The sequence below is a fragment of the Acaromyces ingoldii genome, assembly GCF_003144295.1.
Source record: "Acaromyces ingoldii strain MCA 4198 unplaced genomic scaffold FA10scaffold_1, whole genome shotgun sequence".
Taxonomy (NCBI): Eukaryota; Fungi; Basidiomycota; class Exobasidiomycetes; order Exobasidiales; family Cryptobasidiaceae; genus Acaromyces; species Acaromyces ingoldii.
The window spans coordinates 4,294,841-4,311,747 of NW_020290247.1; the positions used below are offsets into that span (position 1 = coordinate 4,294,841).

Below are 16,907 nucleotides of genomic sequence, written 5' to 3' on the forward strand. Positions count from 1 at the left end.
CTGCTGTGGAGCCCCCGGTCGCGAAAGTACTAACAGATTGTCGGGAAGAGACACAAAAAGCTTACATCATTGCCGGTGGCTATGATTGGTCCGAAGGCACCTTTGCTGTCCATTCCCCACAAGATTCGCAAATAAGATGCGTTCTTTCAAGACTTGTCTAGCAAGAGGCATATACAGTCTCATTTCGCGGCATTACAGCAGCTATTTGTGTCAAACTATTACCTTGATCAAGTCTTTATTTTCATTCAGAAGCTGGGCCCAGAAGATCAGTGCGGATCACCCCATATAGTGTATGTAGTAGTGTGGTGCAGGGTTTTATTTGAAACAGGCTGGAAATTCTGTATCTGGAGCACACACGCTAAGAAAGAGCCACCCCCGCTCTTGTCTGCTGGGTGACGAGCTTTTTCCTGTCGAAGAGCTCACCTGGGCCCTCTCCTCGCCTTGCCCACAGTCCGGCTTCCTGACTGACCCTCATTTCGTCTCCGCTTTCCTGGACCTCCCGGCTGCTTTTGCTCGCGTTTTTTTCACAGAGGAAAAAAGGTGAAGCACCTCCATCCTCAGACTCGCCCACCAACAGTTCGGCTCGCATCCTTCGTCCCTCTTCGAACTTGCGTCGCCATAGACCATCCACCCCAAATCCCCCCAGGCGTAGAGAGACCCTCCTGCTCCAAGATGCCAGCCGACGTCGCAGTGGCTAGCCCGGGCGTGGACTCGTTTGGAGCGAGGGACAAGGCGCCCTCGAGGCGATCCATCCTGGCCAGCATGAACCCGGCCGACCAGGCCGACGGCTCGCCCACGAGCAACACCGACGCCATCCTGCGAAGCCGGCGCCCCGGCACGGCCAACAGCCACAAGTCGAACACTAATGCCAACGGTGGCGTCTCTGCCAATGGCAGCGACACGGCCTCGCACAATCGCAAGACGAGCATCGGCAGCTCGCAGCGAAAGGTCAATGACAGTGGCGCCACCGAGCCCGTCGCTGCCAACGGCGGAAGCCGTCTCTCGGTGCCCGAGTCCAATGGCGGCTATGCAAACGGAAGCGCTGTCCGGTGAGCATCCGATCGCCCCCTCGCCAACATTGTGGAGGGCTGCCTCTGACTTGATTTCTTCCCCCTGCAGACGACGCACCTCGAACCTGTCCAACTCAAACGGGGCTGGCCAGGACGACTCTGATCGTCGCTCGGTCTCGTCGAAGCTTTCGTCTCGCGGCGTCATCTCCAACCTGCTCCGTACCCGAAGCCGGTCGGCGAGCGCCGAGCCAGAGTCGACGGCAGCCGACGTCAAGGAAAAGTACAACAGCAGCACGACCAGTGACCGCAAGGGCAACCGGCGCATGAGCCTGCGCATGCCCAGCTTCAACAAGAAGAACGGCGCTGCTGCTGGCGCTGGCGCTGGTGCCGGTGCCGCCGCCGCCGCTGGTGCCGCCAATGGCTCGGGCCAGGACGAGGATGCGCCCCCGGTCCCTCCTGTACCCGAGGCACACCTCAATGGCAATGGAAACGCCGCCGTCGGCAATGGCAGCAGTGCCAGTGGCAACAGCGTCGAGATTCCCCAGCACCCCTCGGAGAAGAAGAAGGCCGCAAACGGCACCGCTACCACCTCGACGGAGGAGAGCGGCAGCAAGGACAAGGAGGAGCAGCAGCAGTCTCAGGGCATTCTTGGAGGTGCCTACGCGGCCGTCGCTGGCGGTGCAGCCGCTGCAGGAGGCGCTGCAGCGGCCATTGCGACCAAGGTGACCGGCAGCAGCAACGCCAATGGCAGCGACGCAGCGCACAAGGACGAAGACTACGACTCCGACGATGAGTTCCACGATGCGCAGCTCGCCGACATCACGGAGCACGACGAGGAGCACCACCACGACCAGCAGCAGCAGCAGCAGCATCACCAGCAGCAGCACAGGCACCGGGGTCTGAGCGAGGGCGAGGTCGACTCACTGCGAAGTCGGCCTCGCGACGACGACGAAGGGCAGCGGCAACAGCAGCAGCAGCAGCAGCGATCTGCCTCGCCTGAAGGTGGTGCTGCACCCAGCCTCCGGTCGCAAGCTCCCTCGCAGCTCCGCGGCACCGCGGGCTTCAAGAGGCGCTCGGGAAGTGTCCCCGTCGGCGGCGGCGATGAAAGCAACACGCCCTCGGACCAGAAGGCCAGGAAGGAGACGCCAGTCTATGTGCGAGAAAAGGCCGCGCGCGTCTCCAAGCTCACCTTTGACGATGTCAAGATGGACGAGGACGAGATGAGAGACGACATCAAGGTCGCCCGAGGAGCGCTCCACCTCTTCCTCAACTCGAGGATGATTGAGGCCGAAGAGATTGTCGCAAAGCACTCGGACCGCAAGCTCTACTACGCCCTGGGAGACGCCCTCATTGCCGTCATCAAGGGCTTCATGACCTTTGAGCCCGAAGATCTGGCAAAGGCCATCTCCTACTGCAAGGACTCGCTCACCATTGCCAGCATGCTCCGCAAGCCGTCCAACAGCGTGGCCAACTTTGGCCGATTCGTCAGGGGAACCGGTCATGGTCCCTCGGGCATGCACTCGATGGACATTGTCCAGCGCCACGCCGAGCTCGTCTATGCCGAGAGCATGCTTCTCAAGGCCGTCATGGGCATCCTCTACTCGGGTGACTTCTTTGGCTTTGTGGCAGAGGCTCTCAACATGCGTAACGCCTACGGGATCTACCGCTCTCTGTCCAAGTACGTCGAATGGGCCGACGAGCAGGCGCAGAAGAAGAAGGGCCAGAAGCGCGACGAGTCCATCGACGAAGACTTCCGTTCGGGTGTCTTCCTGGGCAACGGTCTCATCAGCATGATCCTCGGCCTGCTCCCCGGCAAGGTTCTCAAGATCATGGAGGTCTTTGGCTACTCGGGCGACTGCAAGTGGGCGCTCAAGACGCTGGCCAGGGCAGGCGAGTGGAGCCCAGACAAGAAGGTGCTCGAGCCGGCCATGCCAGTCGAGCAGGAGGGCATCCGTCGCCAGATTTGCGACATGGGCATCCTTCTCTACCACCTCGTCATCTCCACCTTCATTCCCGTCACGGGCGTCGACATTGACTTTGCAGACAAGGTGCTCCACTACAACCTCGAGCGATACCCCCAGGGCGTCTTCTTCCTCTACTTCTCTGGACGCCTCTACTCGACGCAGGCCCGCGCCGAGAAAGCCATCGTTCAGTATCGCCAGGCCAGGGATGTGCAGCGCGAATACGTGCAGCTGCAGCACATCTGCTACTGGGACATGTCGCTCTGCCACATGTCCGTCTCGCAGTGGGCCGAGGCATACGAGTGCTTCGACATTCTCTTCAAGGACAGCAACTGGTCCAAGGCCGTGTACAGCTACGGCAAGGCAGCCAACCTCATGCAGAGTGGCAAGGACAGCCAAAAGGCAAAGGAGATCTTCCACAAGGTGCCCGGTCTCATGCAGCGCATTGCCGGCAAGTCAATTCCGATGGAAAAGTACTGCGCTCGCAAGGCCAAGAAGTTTGTCAAGCAGGGCCGCCTGCTCCTGCCTGCCATCGAGTTCTCGTACATCTACCACTGCCTCACCAACGCACCCCGCTACTCGCTCTGCGACAACCAGCTCGTCGACATCTCCGATGCGCTCGCGGACCTCAACGAGGTCGAGGACCCGTCGGCCTACCACTCGGGTGCAGACGAGTACTGGGACGACTACTGCCTCGCTCACTTCCTCCGCGGCGTCACGCTGCGCTACATTGCCTACCCCGAGAAGCACGCCAAGGTCGAGCCGGTCAAGTCGCCCATCCCGCAGTCCGAAGCGAGCCAGCAGGCCGAAATCTCGCTGCGAAACGTGATTGAGTCGAGCCACCGGCTCGCCCTGGACCACTACCTGTGCTACTTTGCCCACTACGAGCTCGGCCGGCTGCACGCCAACCGAGGCGACCGGGAGCTGGCCCGCGAAGAATTCAACAAGATCATGAACGGAAAGACGCTCGAGGACAAGGGACGCAAGGGCAAGTACTCGATGCAGAACATGTGCACGCTCCGCACCAACGGTGCCCTCTCCGTCCTGTAGAAGAGAGACACAACGCCCTCGTCCGGCCGTCTTCTGTCTCACATTTTCTTGTACGATACCTCTTTTCTTCTTCTTGTTCCTGTTTTTTCCTTTCGTTTTGCTATCACCGCCCTGTCACTTGCGTCTTTTTTTGCCCTTCTCGTTAATGGATTGCAGCTCTCTATTCATGACCTCCTAGAACCGCCCTCTGATCGACTCTTCCCTCTCTGGCCTGCTCGCATTGGTATACAGCATCTGTTCTTGTCTAAGCAATAGAAGGGGAAGCTTGCATGAACAGGCGATTAAGGCAGGGATTGATTGAGGTCCGTCTACGGCTCAAGTCTAGAAGTGCCCGTCTAATAATGACACGGGTAGCGAGATGTGGTTGTCTAAGAGGCGGCTATAGGGTTAGAACTAGGTGTCTGGACGGCCCATCTCGATGGCGAGCCCGTCCCAGGCGACATGGAATTGCGGAAGCTGCAGGCCGCTGTCGTCGTCGCTCAGCGAGAGACCTTGTATTTGCTGCTGCTGCTGCTGCTGCTGCTGCTGTTGTCGTTGTTGTAGGGGGCCCGGCTCTTTTGTAAAGGCATCGACAAGGCGCAGCGATCGTCGTCCGGACAGGCGCTCGCTCTCGTGCTCGTCCCAGATGGCACTCCACCATCTCGGACCGCCGCCCTCTCCAAGTGCAGCAGCAGCAGAAGCGGCTCCGTTGGTCTCTGCCAGGTGGCCATTGGCCGATGCGACCGATGACCCGTCTGACGAAGTCGTCGCTCCTTGGCCAAGATTGCGACATCGTCTCTGCATCTCCTTGTTCCACCGTCGAAGCTCACGCTCGGTGCTGTGGTGCTCGAGATTGTGCGTGAGGTCCGTCAAGAGCGCCAGCTTCGGCAAGCCGGGTCGCCCTGACCCTGGCTGTTGCCGCAGCGCCGCTGTTGCCGTCTTCGTTGTTGTTGCTGGTGCAGGGAGCGAGAGGACAAAAGAGAGGGCCTGCTGGAGGCTAAAGTGCGAGAGGTGGCGGTACGGGTTGAGGGCGTCGATGATGACGACGTCGGAGCCAGCGACGCGCTGGCTCGTCGAGGCCGGCACGGCGTGCGTGTCCGAGAGGTAGCTTAGCGTGTCGACGCGGAAGCCGAGGCACTCGAACGGCGCGCCATTTGGACCCCCGTGTGGGCCGTGGAACATGGGCAGGGGCACCACCTCGATGGGCGCGCGACTGCCGCTGCCGCTGCCGCTGCCGCCATGCACCGGCAGCTGGAAGGGGCGGTGGGCGTCGATGATGTGGAAGCGCAACTCTCCCACAGCGCCTCCGCCTGTGTGTAAGGGTAAAGTGGGGAGGTACGCCTTCAGTGAGAATCAAAGGAGAGGTTCGAACATAGATCAGGCCACTCACCCGTCGCCTTCTTGCCATTGACGAGGTACGGAAAGGTGGCCTCGACGGTCTCGAAGCACGTCTGGGTGCAGTAGATGTCGACGTGGCTCTGGATATCGCCGCCCATCGTCCATGCGCGCAGATTGTCCAAGCCGAGGATCGCATCGGCATGCGCGTGCGTCAGGAGGACCGCATCGATGCGGCGAAGGCCATTGCGTTGAAAGTGCGAAATGGCCGACGAGTAAAACGTCGGGCCGCAGTCGATGAGGATCAGGCTCTCGTCCTGGGGCCGCGGGCCGCCGCCGACGATGGCGAGGCTGCAGCACCCGCGTCGATTCTTGCTCCCGGGCACTACGGCGTCGTGGCACGCACGGCAGCCGTCGTTGTTGCTTTGCGAGGAGGAAGCGGACGGGGCGGGAAGCAGACAGCCAATGGCGGGAACCTGGCCGCTCGTCCCGGTGCCCAGGAACACGAAGCGCTTGACCCAGCTCGACGCCAGCCGCGGGAACACGGGCTCCTCGGACGTGAGCGCTGCGCTCACCATCTCGCTCTGTCTTCTTTCTTCCTGTCGTTGCACCTTCTTACACCGGCTTTCCTCCGTGCTGATGTCAGGTCTGTTCCTACGCTTTAATCGCCGTTCCTTGCCCTTCCCATTCAATATTCGCCCCCCAAAAAGGTGGAGGAAATGGCCGGACAGCACACGTGACATTTCTTCTTCAGCAGAGCAAGCCTTTCTTCTCTTGCAGCGCGCGCGCGCGCACGTCGTCCTTTTTTCTCCTCACTCATTATCAGCGGTCTTATTGTAGGCATGTGGGCTCCGCATCCCCACCCCGTCTGCCTCTATCATGATCGCGAGAAGGACACGAATTCCTGCTTCTTATTGCAGCAGGAAAGGAAGGAGCTCGAGGGGGGACTCCGAGGGCTCGCAGCATCTGTTGTGCGTTCGTAAGGAGGGCAACGTCGGGATACTTTTCTCGCCGCTTCCCCTTGGCTCCTGACATTCTTTCTCAACACTTTCTCTGTCGCTGCGTCACTCTTCTGCCAATGCTCATCTGTCAGCTCTATATCGGGAGTCCATCAGACATAGACAAGGACGGAGTCCGTCAGGGTGAGGAATCAAGTATGCAAAATGTAAAGTGCGTCTTCCTTCTAGTTGTACAAGTACACGGCCAGCATCAGAGGCCCCAGTTGGCCCGATCGTCCTCCTCCCTGGCCATGAACCATCTGGCCAGGGCGGTGGCGAGGGCGGCGAGGAGAAAAGAGGCGTCAAAGAGAGCGCCAAAGGAGACATTGTACGAGGGCAGGCTCGCCAGGAGCGGTGCAGGGCCCTTGTCTGGGCTAGATGAGTCTGTGCCCAGGGGAGATGAAGAGGCGGCAGAGATGTCGTCGGGTGTGCCCGAGAGGGCAGACGGCAGCGAGGCTCGGAGTTGGATGAGCGTCGCGAGGAGGTAGATTGTCTGCAGTGAAGGGAGGACATCAGTCTGTTGGAATTGGCGCGTCGAGCTTTACTGCGTGCCACTCACGAGGACCTCGGAGAGGAAGAGGACGAGGAAGCTGGTGCTGATGCCTGCCGAGGCGGCTCGAAAGAACTGCCATTTGCAACCCGCCTCGTCAGCTGAGAGGATAGAGAGAGAGAGAGAGGGGGAGATAGGCAAGCAAAGGAAGCAGACTCACAGTGGACAGATTGGCCAGTACGACGCGCATGCGGACGAGGATCAGGGCGCCTACAAAGAGCAGGCCAAAAATCCTCGCCCATGCGTCGAGGTCAATGTCGACGTTGAATAGCCGGACAATGTGGGCCAGGCTCAGCGACACAAAGTCCGGGGGCGCCTGGTCCCGGTAGCCGAGAATGACGAGGCTCAGGGCGGCGAGGAGGACCCTCCAGACGCAGTAGATGCTGAATAGGTGGCCGGCACCGAGAAGGAGCCTGCCCTGGATCGTCTTGCTCCACAGTGCCTGGCGGTGCCGCGTCCGGAGCGAGTCGAGGTCATCGCGCATCGCAGAGGCCAGGATCTCGAGGCCGTTGATCTCCTGCGAGAGGGCCTTGATCTCCTTGCCTCGCTGGCTCCCTGCCCACATTCTCGAGAAGAACCCTGCCTGCTGCTGCCGCTCGGCTTCGCTGGGCGGCGCACTCTTGAGTGCCTCGAGGGCTCTCCGGCGCGATCCCAGATCGGCGCATGTCCGTCTGAAGGATTCCTCTGAGTCTCTAAGCTCTGACGCCGTGACCACCTTGCTGTTTAACGCAGAGATAAATAGGGCAGTGTGAGCAAGACAAGTGAAGTGATCTCTACACCAGGCCTAAAAGGACAAACTCACGGCTTGCGCTTGGCAAAGAAGGCCTCGTACGTATCCCATGCAGCGCTCGTCGCACCAGAGCCGGAGAGAAGCGCAATCAACACCACACCGAGCAGTGCCGTGCGAGAGAGGGCACCATCGAGCAGGGGGCTGTTACCCGCCGTGGCCGGAGGCAGCGGGACGCGAAGAAAGAGGATGAACCAGAGAACGAAGGGGATGAGCGCCCAGAGGGCCCGCTTGAGGATGGGAGATGCGCTGTCGAACCGAAAGGTGACGAGGAGGCAGATGCCCAGTGGGATCAGAAGCACGGCCAAGGCCACGACGCCGATGAGCGAAAAGGTCCAGTTCTTTTCGAGGAGCTCGTGCGGGACGGTGCCCATGGCCTCGAGGAGGACGAGAGCGAAAAGGATGGCCGACTCTTCAAAGCAGAGCGAGAAGACATGGCTCGAGGCCTGGTGCGGGTCCTTGAGCGATTCTGTCACGGTGTTGAGTAGGTCCCTCGGCGATGATGATGCAGAAGCAGAGCCCGAGAAGCGCGCTGAAGAGGGCGAGCGTGTTGTTGTTGTCGCCGGCCGGGGCAGCTCACCAAGCTCGATGGCATCGCTCGCGCCTTCGTCGAGCGAGGCATGCCGCGCCTCTCCCAGCAGCAACGGCAACAGCGTCAGACGACACCCCGCAAAAAGCGCGAGTCGGATGCCGGCGATGACGAGGAGATTGAGAGCGCCCATCGTTGCACTCCTCGAACAAGGCGGAGGACAGGAAGGCAGCGAGAGAGAGAGAGAGAGCACAAAAGTGGGAGAATGCTGAACCTCCACGTGTAGACGAGATGCCCGAGTCCCGGTGGTTCTATGCAAGCTTATATTGCCTCCTTCCTCAGGATCGGCTCACTCTGCGAAACGAGGAACGAGCGATCGGCAACGTGGGCGGCGACGAGCAACGAGCGACAACGGGTAATAGGATGGACTACGCCTACAATGCCCTGTGAGTTCCCTGGTCCTTGCTCACGGGAAAGGGAAAGAAAGTAGTAGAAGAGAAGAGAGCAAAAGGAAGCTAGGATGCTGACGGTGTGCTGCAATCTGAAAGCGACCGGGGCTACATTCCCGACTTTGTCCTCCGCCGGGCCATCCGCGCCCTCAATGCGCAACGAATCGGCTCGCTGCCGTCGCCCGCCTTTCCGGCGTCGTATGAGAAATACATCGCGCACAAGCTCGACTATGTGCAGTCGCTGAAGCAGCGCGAAATTGCAATCGACCAGGACAAGGCCAACGAGCAGCACTACGAGGTCGACACGGGCTTCATGATGAGCTGCCTGGGCGCGAGGGCAAAGTACAGCTGCTGCTTGTACCCCACGGGCAAGGAGACGCTCGACGAGGCAGAGGGTGGGTTCAAGCTTGTCTTAATCTACCCTTCTTTCCCTTTGACTGAACTGAACGTGTACTGGTCAACCTGCAGTCCTGATGCTCAACTCGTACTGCGAAAAGGCCATGCTGCGCGATGGTCTCGACATTCTCGATCTCGGCTGCGGTTGGGGCTCGCTCTGCCTCTTTCTGGCGGAAAAGTACCCAAACTCGCGCATCAAGGCGCTGAGCAACAGCCGGACACAGAAGCTGCACATTGACTCCATCGCAAAGCAAAAGGGCTTCTCCAACCTCGAGGTCTTTACCGGCGACGTAAAGACGTACGACTTTCCCTCGGACATCCGCTTCGATCGCATCCTGTCCATCGAGATGTTTGAGCACATGAAGAATTACTCGGCCCTCTTTGCCAAGGTCTCGTCCTGGCTCCGCTCGGCAAAGGACAATAGCCTCAAGGACGACAAGTCGCTCCTCTTCATCCACATCTTCTGCCACCGCACCACCCCGTACCACTTTGAGGAGGGCGACGGCTGGATGCAAAAGCACTTTTTCACCGGAGGCACCATGCCGTGCCACGACCTCTTTCTCCACTTCCAGCAGGACGTCGTCCTCGAAAACATGTGGTGGCTCAACGGCAACCACTATGCGCGGACGTGCGAGGACTGGCTCAAGAAGCAGGACGCCGGCAACGCGCGGGGCCAGTCGGTGGTCAAGCTGCGCCAGGATGCCAAGAAAAAGGCAAACGACGAGCTTGAGGGCGAAAAGACCTTCTACCGCTTCCGCGTCTTCTACCTCGCCTGTGCCGAGTTCTTTGCCACTCACGGCGGTGAGGAATGGGGCGTGGGACACTATCTCTTCTCCAAGCGCGAGTGAAGCAGCGAACAGCCCTCTTGTGTCAATAATGAAGGTTGCTTAAGTCTAATGAGATTAGTTATGGGCATGCGAAATACTACATGAAAGATCGATGTGATGGCCTCTACCCCAAATGATGAGAACCCAAATGATGAGAATGCATGCTGGTGCATTCAAATCAAGAATGGCCTTCGGCCTTCTTTCTCCGCTTCTTCTCTCGCTTGCTGTGGCTAGACGACTCTCCTTCGCTTTCGCCCTCCGAAGCGCTGGCTTCATCCTTGCGCCGGGGTCCTTCGCTCCGTCGCTCCTTTTTCCGCTTTCGGTGGCTCTCTACAAGCTCCGGTGCCCCGACTGCTCTTCCATTGGGCGGCGCCCTGCCCGCATCGGCACCTCCTTCTTCCTCGTCGTCGTCATCGTCATCGTCATCATCGTCATCTTCCTGGAACCGGAAGCGCACCCGCCGTGCTGGCTCAGTCGACGTCGATGCAGCTCCCTTGTTCGGCCTGCCGTTGCCCGCAGGCTGGGGTATACTCGAAGGAGCCGGTACGCTAAAGGGAGCCTTGAGCAGCGAGCCGTAGAGGGACAGAAGATTGTTGGCAATCGTGAGGCCAACGACGGTGAACGAGACTCTGCCATCTGTGTCCTCGCCCAGCCGCGCGCCTGTCTCTCTGTTGCGCCAGTACCCGGTGCTCTTCTCTCCGGTCATCATCTCCTCGTCTCCGTTGGCTTCCTCGGCGCCCGTCTCTCCGTCCTCATTTGGCTCAGCGTACTCCTCGCCGTCTTCAAAATTGTGCCATTCATACTGCTCGTCCTCTACCGTCATTGTCGGGCTCTTTGTCGAGGGAAGGTGGGCAGCCGTGATGGAGGCATTGAAGATGCCATGAACCAAGAGGGAGATGTGCGATGGCGTGGACAGCTTAAGCTGGCCCTCGAGCCGCATCCCTATCCGGGGTGCCCAGACGAGGGCCGTGAGGCCGACGGGAAACGAGGCATAGGCACTGTTCGAGTCGATGCATGCGTGAGACCTTGTCAATGTAATCTGCCGGTGGGCCAGGAGCACTCCATCGAGCTGGGGCACATATCTGTTTTCTCTAAACTTTAGTCCCCATCCCTCACAAAAAGGCATGTTTGAAGAAGACGGCCACTCACCGCATGAGAAGCGTGTCCAAGAGCTCTTGGACTGCCCGTTTGGGATTGTGAGCGAGAACGGGCGGGGCAGAGACCTGCATCACAGGATAGACGTATCTGAACGCGGACTCGGCCTCCCCAAGCACTGCCCCTCCGTTTCTCGACTCTGACCCTTGCGATGATGATGCGGTAGCAGCAGCAGCGGCTTTCGCCTCCTTTCTCGCATGTTTATCGCGCCTCCTCTCTTCCTTGTCTCTGCCATCTTTGCTCTTATGTTTGTCTTTCTTGTGTCGCTTCTCCGACACGTCCCCCGCGGACGACATCGACACGTCCCCATCTACGTCCTCTTCCTTTGCCTTCTCTGCTCCTTGTTCTTTCCGCCGCCTCTTCTCTTCCTTTCTGGCAGCCTTGGACATCTGCGAGTCCATCGTCGCAGCTGGCACCGTTGAAGTGCTCGCAACCGACGACATGTCCAGCCCTGCACTAGCGCTTGCTGATCTCTATTTGAGAGACGGTGCTTCTTCTTTCTCAAGACGACCTCCAAAAAAAGTCCGGACAAAAAAAAAACCAAACCTTCGAGAGCTGGATCCGTCACGTGTTCTTCTCGCGTGGAGGTTCGACGTTGCTGAAGCGAAAAAATTCAACCAGCGACCCCGTCACGGAAACGCTCTCGACAAAGAGGAAAACCAACTCCCGTCCGGATCTCTCAACTTCCAACTGCAACGAGCGAAATTCCGTTTTAACAACCGATTCGCACGCCCAGCACACAACCAGCATACGATCGCAGCAATCATGGCCGAGAACAAGGACATTCCCACTTTCAAGCTCGTCCTCGGTAAGTGCCACCACGGTCGTGCCTGGGCGCGTCGCTGGATGACGTCGCGTGAGACGGTAAAGGAGCGCACATGCTGACTCCTTGTCGTTCTTCTTCCTCCCCTTACAGTCGGTGACGGTGGTACAGGCAAGACTACATTCGTCAAGGTGAGCTTCGTGGTGATGTTAGGAATACAAAGGGCTAGAGCCGGTGAGGGTAGCTGTCTCGAGGAGCGTTCATAAGAGGCACGGCCGGGCGCTCGATGTACGCGCTGTATGGAACCTTTGCTGCGCAAGCAAACGCTACTTGTCGCCCATCTATTTCTGCAGTCTCTGCAGTCTCAGCAAGAGGGGTGCTCAGGCTGACACAATATCAATTAAAACAGCGCCACTTGACGGGAGAGTTCGAGAAGAAGTACATCGCCACGCTCGGTGTCGAGGTGCACCCTCTCCAGTTCCACACCAACTTTGGCACCATCTGCTTCAACGTTTGGGACACGGCAGGACAGGAGAAGTTCGGTGGTCTCCGTGACGGCTACTACATTCAAGGACAGTGCGGTATCATCATGTTCGACGTCACCTCGCGGATCACATACAAGAACGTCCCCAACTGGCACCGAGACTTGGAGCGAGTCTGCGAGAACATCCCTATGGTGCTCTGCGGCAACAAGGTTGACATCAAGGTGCGTTTTTAATCTCTATTATGCTGGCCTTATTCGCACAGGACATCTGCTGATGCGACCATTGCGGCGACAGGAACGAAAAGTCAAGACGGGTGCTGTTACCTTCCACCGCAAGAAGAACCTCCAGTACTTTGAGATCTCGGCCAGGTCCAACTACAACTTCGAGAAGCCCTTCCTGTGGCTGGCGCGCAAGCTCGTCGGCAACCCAGGCCTCGAGTTTGTTGCCGCTCCCGCGCTCGCTCCCCCGGAGGTCCAGGTCGACGAGAACCTCATGGCCCAGTACCAGCAGGAGCTCGAGGCGGCCCGTGCTGCGCCCCTGCCTGACGAGGATGACGGTGACCTCTAAGCGGGCTCGCTCGGCTGGAAAGACAAAAGTGAGGGACTTAAAAAGAAAAGAAAAGAATAGTGGGAGGACGAAGCCCTCTCCCACCTGCCCTGGTAGTAGTAACTCTGCTCTCCTCTTTACAAGTAGTAGTAGTAGTAGTCCTCTAGACGAAAGAGAATCACGAGCCTCCCCCCTCTTCTTTCCCCCTGTCGTTCTTCATACCTCTGTACCTCTCTTCCCTAGTCTCAAAGTCAATAACATCATCGTAGTCCAATTTTATCAGAATCTTCTGTCCCTTTCACTTGTCGCAATGGCCAACACAATCTCCACCGAACAGCGTTTCTTGCAGAGCAATCTCGCCACAGCGGTGCATCTTACAGACAAGTCCAGGATGTGCTGAATGTGAAGGATATAGAGATCCCAATCAGATAGTCGTACAAGGCACAGACACAAAGATGAAAAGAAACTATGGTCCCAAAAACAGCGGCTCAAGTTAAACCCCCCACCACACGAAGGCTGATTGTCCCATTCCTCTGGTCCTGCTCAATTTCTAGGGCCGCCGCCAGATCTCTTTGATGCTTTGGCGTTGCCTGAGGGTGCATTCTTGGCCTTGCCGCCACCACCGCCGCCTGTCGATGACGTACCCTGCGCTGGAGGTGCGCCCTTTGTCGTCCTGGCGGACGCTTCATTAGTCGCGTTACCAGTGACCCTCGCCGGCCTCGCTTGTTGTTCCTTGGAGGCGGCTGCTGAAGCGGCAGAGGCAGCAGCGGCCGCAGCGCGCAGGTCTGCCTTTGGTGCTCGCGGCGGCTCCTTGCTCCTGCTGAGCCCATTGCCGCCAAGCGCGGCCGCAGCCATGGAGAGGGGCATTGCGTTGGGGGGAAGCGGGGCACGCGCATCGGGATGCCGGTTAGGATGCTTTGGCGGTCTTTGCTGCTGCTGCTGCTGCTGCTGTTGCTGAAAACGTCCAAAGCCCGGCGAAGAGGCGGACCCATTGGGAGACTTGAGCGACGCATTTCTCGAATCGGGAAACAGCTCTCTTCTTTGGGCATTATGGCCCTGTGGATGATGGAGGCCGTTCGAATGCAGGTCTAGTGCAGGAGGCGCACCCGCCTCTCTTGCTCTTTCCCTCGCAACTCCCGCGATCTTGATCCCCCCGCTGCCGCCACCTCCATCGCCTCCCCCTCCCTTGCCTCTCACAGGAGGCTCTGCCCAGCCCCTCAAAGTGCCATTGTGCCCTTTTCCCTCTTCAGCTGGCTCTCGGTCCTTCTTGTTCGACCTCCCCTTGCCTCCCCTCTTGCTTCCTCGCTTCGATCCTCCTCCCCCCGCCGCCCCTCCCCCCTCTGAACCACCTGCCGTTGCCATGTTCTTGGACTCTTGCGACATGGCACCCGCTCTGTTCTCGCTCTCGTCCTCATCGTCCGTCCAGCCTGATCCTCCACCGCCCTCGACGTAGTAGCCTCTGGGTTTCTTGTCGGATCCACCAGCAGCGACTGCGGGTGCCTTGGTGGGTGTGTAACCCCACTCTTCTGGGAGGTCCGGCAACGCTTCGTCGTCATCGTCGTCAGCCCAGTTGAAGCTTGTGTCGTTGCCGACCGAAGAGGCTGTCTCGGAGACGGCTCGGACGTGGCCTGCTGTCTTTTCTTCTTCCTCGACTTCTTTTGCGTCTTTCTCCGCTACATCTTCGACGGTCTTCTCTGACGCTTGGTCTTGCGGCTTCGGCGAAGACAAGACATTGGTGCTGGGCTTTGAGGTTTCCTCCTCAACAACAGGAGCCGGAAGCTCCGACTGCACTCTCGAAGTGGAAATCGTTGTTGAAGGCGTCGGAGCAATCGCCCCACCCAAAGAAAATTCTTCGGAGAAGGCGCTTCCACCGCTCGGTCTTCTCGGACCACCTCCTTTTGGCCCTGTGTTTTCACCAACTTTAGCCGCATCCTCCTTGACGCCACCTGCTCCAGACCCGTTTGCTCCTTGTGTCTGTCCTGACCTGCTGCCCCTCTTGCGCTCCTTCTTTGCTTTGCCAACCTCTCCCTTGGACTTTGAATCGCTCTCCAATCCCTCGTGCTGCTTCACATCTCCATCCACCGGAGACTTTGGCACTTTCAGCGTCTTTTCGCTGGCCTCGACTTTGTTCTTCTTGCCATTGCTGCCCCCCACTACTCCTGCCTCTTTTTCGCGAAGCGCCCTGGGCGCCTTTGGTGGTGACACAGGCACCTCAGCCCGAGCAGCGTCCTCGGTCTTTGTCAGGGTCACGGCGGGTGCAGCAGTGGTCGCTTCCTTCTTCTCCTTTTCCAGCCTCTCGATTTCTCTATCAACCTTTTCGGCTTCGATTTTTCGCTCCTGCTTTGCGTTGCTGCTTGCCCAGCGACTCTCGCTGCTTCCTGGGGAGGAAAAGCCTGACCGGGCTTGTCGAAGCTTGGCCAACATAGAATCGATCTGGTTCTTGGCAGGGCTGATGCTCGAAGTCGGCATCGAAGTGTTCGGAGCAACGCCATTCGCTTTGGGAGTGCTCGTCGTCGCTTCAATAGGTCGGTCTGAAGGAGGCTGCGGCTGCTTGTCTTCGGAACTGAGAGCTTCGTTGGCAGCCTTCTTTGGGCCTTCGAAGTCGGCTTCGTCGCCAGTGTCCAGAAGAAGGCCGCTCGTTGCCGAGCCATCCATGCCCCTCAGCCTCTCCACTGCCTGTTCCGTACGAGGTGTGGCTGGCAACTCTCGTGCAAATCGCGAAGGTCCCCGCTGGACATGCTTCAAGGGCGTCTCTGGCGGCGTGTGTGTTGCGCTCAGTGGCGTTCGAGCGATAAAAGTTGGTAAGGTGGCCGAGCCAAGACTGGCCCCGACGCTGTGCGTCTGTATGTCGGAAAGGGTCAACTTTGTGGGAGCGCCTGGCCTCCTTCTCCCTTTGTCTTCCTCTACATGCCGATCTTGTCCTTGCGATGCTAATGTTTGTGCCTCCGTAGACTCTTCTGTAGCAGCACCAGCTGCCGTCGATGGAATCGGAGGAATCGGCTCTTCTGATGGATCCGCGAACCCAATGCCAAATCTCTCTGAAAGGCTCCGACTGCTGGCGCTTTGACGAAGCTTGCTGGAGCCGACCTTGCTAGTCAGCTTGCCCTCAGGCGTAGCTTTCGTCGGAGTGAGGGTACCTGTGCTCGAGGAAGGCGAGCAGTCTGCTGCCGTCGCCAACTTGGTGGCCGAGGGCGCATAGATGCTTTCAGCCGATCCTTCCCCCAGACCCTCCTTTTCTTCCCCAAACCAGCCGTCGCTCATTGGTTTGACCTCTCTGTCGCCTTTTTTGCTGACTTTCTTCGGTGGACGGGTTTTCCGATTGTCTGTACCGAGCCAGCTGCCCGGCTCGAGCTTGGGACCTGACCCGACGTCTCCCCCACGCTTTGCAAACTCCTCGAGGCTGGGCGGGGCATTGAGCGCAAGCGGATTGAGCTTCCTGAGGTCCTCCCAGCTTATCCAGCGACCCGTCGGCTTATACTTGTTGCCCTTTCCTTTGATTCGAACGATCGTGGGGAATTCAATCCGAAGGGGCGGGTCCGGGGAGATGCGTGCGCCGGCCGTATGGAGATGAGTGCCCGATGCGGATGTTTCTGGGAAAAAGGGCTTCGATCGTCAGCCCACGCTTATACTTGGGAGCTGAGGGAAGACCCGACTCACCATCTGCTTTGAGAGGTGTTGTGCGCTGATCCCAGACGTGTTCCAGAAAGGCCTTTGAGCCCATACTCTCGTTGAACTCAACGTACTCCTCCGGCCCGACGACAAAGAGAGTGGTAAGAGTCGTCATCTTTTCTCCCCGCACCACTTTCCACGTGTGTCTATGGTATAGATCTCAAGGGTCGCGAAGGCCTGTTGCGAGAGGCAAGCGGATCTGTGGCTGGGGTTGAGTAAGAGTCGGGGCGTGCGAGTAGAGAAGATGGCCCATGAGAGTCGATCGACGAAATCGTCGTGAGCGCAGCGAAATGAGAGAGCGAAAGCCCTCGCCCGTAAGATGGTCTGATTATGGGTGTCGCATGTATGGAGAGGGGAAGTTTAGATGGAGAAGGTAACTCGGAACGTAGAAAGAGAGAGGCACAGATGTCAGTGGATG

General features: G+C 58.7%; 7 protein-coding genes across 7 annotated transcripts; 3 read left to right on the forward strand and 4 right to left on the reverse strand.

Moving 5' to 3' along the window:
* The first annotated feature begins 396 nt into the window (after positions 1–396).
* On the forward strand, positions 397–4,270 carry FA10DRAFT_277910 (hypothetical protein). The gene is made up of 2 exons (XM_025523416.1): positions 397–1,049; positions 1,120–4,270. The coding sequence occupies exons 1-2, from the start codon at positions 673–675 to the stop codon at positions 4,019–4,021; spliced, it is 3,279 nt and encodes a 1,092-aa protein (XP_025381546.1). The 5' UTR covers positions 397–672; the 3' UTR covers positions 4,022–4,270.
* Positions 4,151–6,010, reverse strand: FA10DRAFT_264888 (hypothetical protein). Its single transcript, XM_025520826.1, has 2 exons — positions 5,391–6,010; positions 4,151–5,310 (listed from the first exon to the last, which is right to left on the reverse strand). The coding sequence occupies exons 1-2, from the start codon at positions 5,911–5,913 to the stop codon at positions 4,415–4,417; spliced, it is 1,419 nt and encodes a 472-aa protein (XP_025381547.1). The 5' UTR covers positions 5,914–6,010; the 3' UTR covers positions 4,151–4,414.
* A 473-nt stretch (positions 6,011–6,483) lies between these two features.
* On the reverse strand, positions 6,484–8,422 carry FA10DRAFT_264889 (hypothetical protein). The gene is made up of 4 exons (XM_025520827.1): positions 7,686–8,422; positions 7,044–7,602; positions 6,893–6,958; positions 6,484–6,826 (listed from the first exon to the last, which is right to left on the reverse strand). Exons 1-4 carry the CDS (start codon positions 8,390–8,392, stop codon positions 6,545–6,547), a joined length of 1,614 nt encoding a protein of 537 aa, XP_025381548.1. The 5' UTR covers positions 8,393–8,422; the 3' UTR covers positions 6,484–6,544.
* Positions 8,423–8,578: 156 nt separating this feature from the next.
* On the forward strand, positions 8,579–10,017 carry FA10DRAFT_264891 (S-adenosyl-L-methionine-dependent methyltransferase). The gene is made up of 3 exons (XM_025520828.1): positions 8,579–8,645; positions 8,748–9,043; positions 9,117–10,017. The coding sequence occupies exons 1-3, from the start codon at positions 8,623–8,625 to the stop codon at positions 9,890–9,892; spliced, it is 1,095 nt and encodes a 364-aa protein (XP_025381549.1). The 5' UTR covers positions 8,579–8,622; the 3' UTR covers positions 9,893–10,017.
* Positions 10,018–10,049: 32 nt separating this feature from the next.
* FA10DRAFT_249074 (hypothetical protein) lies at positions 10,050–11,322 on the reverse strand (the record flags this gene model as incomplete). Its single annotated transcript, XM_025519515.1, has 3 exons — positions 10,050–10,360; positions 10,403–10,953; positions 11,021–11,322. 3 exons carry the CDS (start codon positions 11,320–11,322, stop codon positions 10,050–10,052), a joined length of 1,164 nt encoding a protein of 387 aa, XP_025381550.1.
* Positions 11,323–11,674: 352 nt separating this feature from the next.
* Positions 11,675–12,991, forward strand: FA10DRAFT_264892 (putative GSP1-GTP-binding protein of the ras superfamily). Its single transcript, XM_025520829.1, has 4 exons — positions 11,675–11,834; positions 11,943–11,980; positions 12,199–12,495; positions 12,569–12,991. The coding sequence occupies exons 1-4, from the start codon at positions 11,792–11,794 to the stop codon at positions 12,839–12,841; spliced, it is 651 nt and encodes a 216-aa protein (XP_025381551.1). The 5' UTR covers positions 11,675–11,791; the 3' UTR covers positions 12,842–12,991.
* Positions 12,992–13,162: 171 nt separating this feature from the next.
* FA10DRAFT_277916 (hypothetical protein) lies at positions 13,163–16,888 on the reverse strand. The gene is made up of 2 exons (XM_025523417.1): positions 16,478–16,888; positions 13,163–16,410 (listed from the first exon to the last, which is right to left on the reverse strand). The coding sequence occupies exons 1-2, from the start codon at positions 16,602–16,604 to the stop codon at positions 13,364–13,366; spliced, it is 3,174 nt and encodes a 1,057-aa protein (XP_025381552.1). The 5' UTR covers positions 16,605–16,888; the 3' UTR covers positions 13,163–13,363.
* Positions 16,889–16,907: the final 19 nt, after the last annotated feature.